At 35.5% G+C, this 7,058-nt stretch overlaps 1 protein-coding gene across 2 annotated transcripts in view; it reads right to left on the reverse strand.

Annotated features, from left to right (window-relative positions):
• The window catches only part of LOC124432873, a 35,276-nt gene extending 29,197 nt beyond the window's left edge, over window positions 1-6,079 (reverse strand). For both annotated transcript variants that reach the window (XR_006944385.1, XM_046982154.1), the window contains exon 1: window positions 5,409-6,079. Coding sequence is in view for 1 of the 2 variants with exons in the window: in XM_046982154.1 (XP_046838110.1) it covers window positions 5,409-5,472 (64 nt within the window). In the remaining variant the exon portion in view is untranslated. The remainder of the gene's footprint in view (window positions 1-5,408) is intronic.
• Between the last annotated feature and the right edge of the window lie 979 nt (window positions 6,080-7,058).

The following is a 7,058-nucleotide window of genomic DNA, read 5'->3' on the forward strand; positions in this document are numbered from 1 at the left end:
GATATACGATTGATAATATAAAACCAATCCATTAGTTTACAGTAAGGGTAGACATTTTAAATTTCTACGTTGTTAATATAATATCATTCTACCGTTATTAATTAATTTTTCTCTTATCTAGAGTACTCAGATGTAAGGAAAAAAAAGAAAAAGAAAAAAAAAAAGAAAGAAAAAAAAAGGAAAAAGAAAAGGAAGAAAAAGAAAAGTAATGAAAAGAAAAGAGAAAATCAAAAAATTATATATAAATCAAAGGATGATTATTATCACCTTATTCCAAGGTTTCGTGGTTCAGAGTACATAGTATGGAATGAACCACGATGAGCAGCCGCGATAACGTGATACTTTTCATTGCAGCAGTCTCTCTCTCTCTCTCTCTCTCTCTTTTTTCACGAATAATAAGTATGAAAAAAGTGAGAAAAAAAAAATAGGAAAAGAAGATTGAAGGAATGAGAACGAATAGACTTTAGATAGAGGTACGATCGAAGCTCTCTCTTGCTTCTTCTTTCTCATCTTACGCTGGCAAACTCGTTAAGGCCAGACTCCCCCCCCCATCTCTCTCTCTCTCTCTCTCTCTCTCTCTTTCTCACTCTTCTCACTCTTCTCACTCTTCTCACTCAGTCGTTCGTAGACTTTCTTAACGTTGTTGTTTAGAGGCTTAATTAAGCGCAGCTACTTACGTAAGAGAAAATCCGCTACCGAAAGTTCCAAATGTATTTTACGAAGTCGGTTAACTGTTTGCTTTGAAAGAAAGTAAGAATTCTCTTTCTTTCTTTTTTTCTCTCTCTTTCTTTCTCTCTCTCTTTCTCTCTCTCTCTCTCTCTTTCTTTCTCTCTCTCTTTCTCTCTCTCTCTCCCTCCCTCCTCTCCCTCTCCTTTCCCTCTCCTTTCCCTCTCTCTCTCTCTCTCTCTCTCTCTCTCTCTATCTCTCTTTCTCGATGAACTGACCTCTGCCAACGTCCGCTTGGTTGGCCCAAAGAGGATTCGTGGCTTCGGAGCCAACTAATTCGCTCCGTGCAAGGGAATTCCCTCGGGATAGTAGGTATATATTCCACTTGATATCCTACGAAAGCAGACTTTCGAAGGCATCCCCCTCGGTATGCCGAGGTACACATTTCCGAACGTGTTCTCCTCGTCGTGAGAACGAGAAAAAAAAAAAAGAAAAGAAAAAAAGAGAAGGGAAAAAAGAAAGAAAGAAAAAAAAAAGAACGAGAGAGAAAAGAAAAGAAAGGGAGAAAAAAAAATGAAGAGAAGAAGAAAAAAGAAAAAGATAGGACGAGACCGATTTCATCGATCCTACCACTTTCCCCTTGTTTTCTTTTCCCTATTCTTTTTTCATTCATTCTATTTTCTTATCATTGCACGCTTGCACTCTCGAGATATCGTTCATTTTCCTTTTGTCAATTCCGATCATTCAATTTTTAATGGAATCGGTGACTCTTAAATCGATATTCATGGATATTCAAAAACGTACATGCATTTATACATATCTATATGTTCAATTATACATACATACATACATATATAAATACATACATACATATATATGTGAACTATGATGCCGATGGTGACGTAGGAGCCGAAGAGACGCGGTCAATGGCGTCCGATGACGTTACCAAGCAAGGAATTTGTAGAGACGGGGGAATGAACGTCCGGACGTCCGTCTGGGAGCTACATAGAACCGGTTAAACGAAGTAAGAGAGAGAGAGAGAGAAAGAGAGAGAGAGAGAGAAAGAAAGAAAGATAAAGGGGAGGGATCGACCTAACTCTGCGAGGAATGCATCTGGAGATAAACTGGCCTCCAGTGGGTCCTTACAATAAACTAGAAGAAGAGAACTCGCGAGTGCGCGCGCGCGCGCACTCTAAAGAGAGAGAAAGAAAGAGAAAAAGATAGAAGTTGAAGAACGAAGAAGGAAAAAAGTTTGATACGCGAGAGCCGATGCGTCGTGCCAGCTACGACACATTAACACAAAACTTGTTTTAATATATATATATATATATGTACACACACACACATACACACACGTATATACATACATACACAGAGAGGACAACATACCTATCCATTCGACTTGCCTTTCGCCGTTCGTAGCAACACAACACACGTCTACCTTATTCGTATATTTATCTGTGTGCGTGAGCGTGTTGCGTGAATGTGGTAAGCGAGCGAAGTGAGCCAAGGCGCACGCCCATTCGATCGTCCAATCGGAGCTTGCCACGTCATCTCGTACGATGTAACGGAGAGACTCACCCACGTGGCCTAAGCGCCGCGCTATTTCGAGATCGCTCGACGAGAAAATCGCGAGATCGTTCTAAAACGATCCTTCTAGAAAGATCCAAGGGCTACCTTTTCTTCTTCTACTCTTCTCACTCCACCCCACCCCACCCTACCCCCCTTCCCTCTCTTCACTTCCTTTTTCTCTTTTAACTTTCTCGTATCTCTCCTCGTTCTCTTATATTATCGTACTTTTTTCTTTACCCTCTACTTACTACCACTATTACTATCGCCATCATATCACCTATCTCGTCTCTCCTACTTTTTTCTATTCAATCTACGACTGTCGCCGCGAACTTGACGCGATTTATAAGGAAAACTATTTCGCTAACTCGTCCTCTTTTTTTTTTCTTTTTTTTTTTTTTGATTCTTCAGTACCAGGCTACGTGGAAAATGGGTCGTTGTATCAGACGAGAGTCACATTTCTAAGGGATACGCGAGAATACTTTTCTGTTATATATATATATATATATATATATATATATATATATATATATTGATTTCTTCTAACGAAATCCCATAAGTACTATTATCCTTATTTTCTTTTCGTGATACACGTGATCTGTAAGAGATAATGAAACGATTTGTTTTTACTTCTTTCTTATTTCTTCGTTATTTTTAGATCATCTCGTGCACGTATCTTCATTTCTTTTTCTTCTTCCTTCTTTCTTTTTTTTTTTTTTTGACATTTCTCTGGCACACAATTTCTTTTTAATTTTTTTTTAAAGATCTCATCCAGCTGTTACGCTTTCATAATTTACAAATTTTCTGTAGGCAAATGAAAAATGTCCAGATTTTTCCGTATTTTAGTGACACGATGGAATTCATTCTTCGCATAGCCGGAAATACAATTTTCGTGTAGAGAGAGAGAATATATTTTCCATAATGAATGAATATACGTGGTCGTAAGAGATATCCAAATTGCAAGGATAATCCGTGTTAATTATAAGAAGCGTAAAGTTTTACAAGTGAAATTCACAAATATTACGACGCGAAATAGTTGTGTCCGGAGATGAATAAAAAGAAATACTTGTTGCGAGCGCTATTATACATGCGGTTTGGAAGATAAATTATTTACGTTGCATTTAAGTTCCTTTTATTTTAAAACTATTTTAATGATGGCCATTTATTTACTCTTTCAAAACACAACATTTATCCACTTTCTCATCTTCTTTTTAATCTATTATTTTTATTCAAATACGACTTATATTCTATTCAATGGAATCTTTAAAATTTCATTCCACAACAAGATCGTTGGAAATATATATACATATATATATATATATATATATATATATATATATATCTGCATTAGAACTCAAATAAATATGTCATGTTTGTATCTCATAAATAGTACGAAATCTTATTTGTTTACAGAATTCACGATGTATTATGGCGTGGGGATTACGCGCGCAAGTCATAATTTAATTTGAGATTGTATTCAAGGATGTAATGGATGCAGCACGTGCATAAGGTCAATTCTTGGAATAAATATGTAGAGATAAAAAGAAACACATTTCCTATTATTATAATGACGTCGTTGGATTGTAAAATCGTAAACAAGTTTTCTTTCATCAAGATTTCGTTCGATTGAAAATATACAAAATGAGAACGCAGCGGATGCAAGTTTCTCATATATGAAGTATGTATTCTACGTACATACGTACATACATACATGTATATATATATATATATATATATATACACACACTTTAAACGAATTCCTTGGCGATCGTTGAAATAAGATGATCAACAAGATAGTGAACTAAAATAGACGGACGCGTAACTATCGTCTTTCGCGTAGCTGCGTACGGAAGATGCATTTTGACGTTACGTTTTCTTTGAATCCTTCAACGTCTCTTATCATTGTTCCATATAATCGAGATGACATTGCTGCTTCTGCATAACTTATGCATTTGCATATGAAAGAAACATAAAGATGACTAACAATGAGATACAATGAAACGAATGATTAGATAATGCTTATGATAATATTTCTCATCATTTCCATTTAATAAATAAATTATTTTTGATCTATCTGTATTACTTGATAAATGATAATATTAAAGTAGAATAAAATTAAAGAGAGATGGATAAAGGCGGGAAAAAAAGATGGAGAGAGAAAGAGAGAGAAACAGAGAGATAAAATGTAGAGAAAAAATTCGCGTAAAACGCTTACTTCGCAGCGATATCAATCACGTCCGTTAATTAAATGTCCCGATCTGCGGTAAACCTAATTACCGGTGAGCTTCGGTCGGACCAATGAACGAAAGAAGGAAATTTTCCTTTACCTATGGAAGGAAGATACGGTTTCGTTTCCGCTTGGAAATCCGTTTCCTTCCTTCGATCTTTTCATTTTCCCTCTATCTACATTTCTCTCTCTCTCTCTCTCTCTCTCTCTCTTTCTCTTTTTCTCTCTATACTTCTCTCTGAGAATATCACGAATTAATTCTAAATGTATAAATACGATATCATAACAAATTTTTTTTAAACCTTACGAGAAATAATGTAGACAAGAATAAACTAAAGTTGTAACTACGAGGAAGTAGAGAAAAATAATATGATCGAATTCGAAGACCCTTATAATATTATTTTCACAGGATAAATCAAATTTTCGTTGAGAACACATTTATTTGTTCGTTCGTTCGTTTCTTCCTTCGTTTCTTCGTTAGTTCGTTAGTGCGTTGAACTGTTAAAAGTCGCACCGGCTGAAATAAAAAGGGCGCGCGAGAGAGTGCAAAAGATGCAAAGGAAAAAAATTTTTACCGCTCTACGTTTTACGAACGTCAGCTTTCTGATTCCCAAGAAACCTTTTCTTCCCAATATTCATCTTTTTACTGTGTTGAAAATTCATTGATCGTTGACGAAAATATAAAAAGAGAACACGCGTTTGCGAGCGAACGAGCGAGCGAGCGAGAGAGAGCGAGAGAGAGAGAGAGAAAGAGAGAGAGAGAGAAATGAAAAACACGTGGGCATTAAGCCAATCACAGGCAAGAAGACGACGAAACGCACACATCGAAATAAAGTGAATCATTTCACGGATCATCCCTATTGTCCCGTGTCCTCTCATTCGTTCATCCTCGACACACAATTACCCTTGACACTCGCAAAAAGAATCGAGAGACTGAAATACTTACGAGAGTAGAAGGCAGTCATTAACAAGGCGAACCAGGACAGCTGGTGTTCCATAAGTGTTCTCATTTCTAGATTTCTTTTTTTTTCCTCTTTTTTTCTTTTTTGATACTTGACCCTTTCTTCACAAAAAAAAACGCGACGACACACTCGTAGAGATTAACTCTCTATTCGGCGATTTTTCTTTTTTGTTGTCTTCTCCCTCTTGTTTCTGTTTTCTTCTTATACTTTTTATTGTTTTCTCTTTTCTTTTCTTTCCAACTCACGAGAAAAGTTCCTTCTATATTTATTTATCTATCACTTTCTTCCTCCCACGTTTTTAACCAGTGAGAGAGAAAGAGAGAGAGAGAGAGAAACAGTTTGTTTCTATGTCTCTTCTTCTTTCGATGAACTAAATAAGTCGACTCTTTATTTTTGTTTTCTGTTTGCTTTTTATTTCTTTTTTCTTCTTTTTTCGAATCGACTCACGAGAAAGGCCGGCGATATATTTGAAATCGTATACGTTAGAATTTATTCTAATTACGTCTACGAGATGAAGAGTAATATAATAAAAAAAATAAAGAATATTACAATAGGAAAGGAGAACGTTCGGTGATAAACGAGTGGTATAAAAGTTAAATACGTCTTTCACCTTCCGTACTCCGCGACCGGCTGTGCACGACTGACTAGTGAATGCATTTTGGCGGCATGAAGCTTTGAAGCCGATCGAGTGCGCCTGCGCCGATCGCTCACGCCACCACACTTGTTTGGAAGGGGCAAAGACTCTCTTTCTGTCTCTTTTCTTATTTCTTCACCCTTTTGTCTCTCTTTCTCTCTTTCTCTCTCTCTTTCTCGTACTCTAGCTCGTTTTCTTAGATTCTAACTTTGTCACATACACACGCATATAGACACGCACATTGCCAAGCATACACACATTCTCTCTCTCTATCTCTCTCTCTCTTTATCTCTCTCTTTCCTTCTTTTTCTTTTTTTTTTTCCTACCTGAGCGAATCATGCTGGCGCCACTATCATTTACGATTCTTCTTAAGAACGATATCAGTCTTTATCAAATTGGAACTTTCTCCTTTGACGTATTATAGATCTCATAGATCGTGAGCTTCGAAAGAACATAATATTAAATTTGTACATCATATTAATCTCGATTTTTTGAATCTCAAATTTTATTTTTTATTTCTTATTCTTCCTTTTTCTTTTTATGAATAATATTTTCGCGATAATTGATTTCTTTCATTTAATGTTACAACTCGCAAACATTCGATGTTCATTAATCATTTATATATATATTGCTATCGATAGATCTTCCTACCGATAATAATTTTTATCAATATACATATGCAGTATCCATATGATAATCATTTATAAAAACAGATATAATATTTGATAAAACAATAATGTATTTCGTAATATTATAAAATTCTTTGTTCATTTGTAATCATTTCAAATGCGAAATATTTACTTTACCGCTAAAATATTATCCAAAGTATTAATTGGATAAACTCGTCATTTTCATTTGTCCATCTTTATGAAGATAATTATTCACCCTGTTATCGATGCACTGGGATATATATATATATATATTCTGTTGGATAATTTCAACGAAAAGAAAAATCTTTATTGACGAGAGATTATTATCAGTGAAATGAAATGAATAATAC

Source organism: Vespa crabro, chromosome 2 (assembly GCF_910589235.1).
Source record: "Vespa crabro chromosome 2, iyVesCrab1.2, whole genome shotgun sequence".
NCBI lineage: Eukaryota > Metazoa > Arthropoda > Insecta > Hymenoptera > Vespidae > Vespa > Vespa crabro.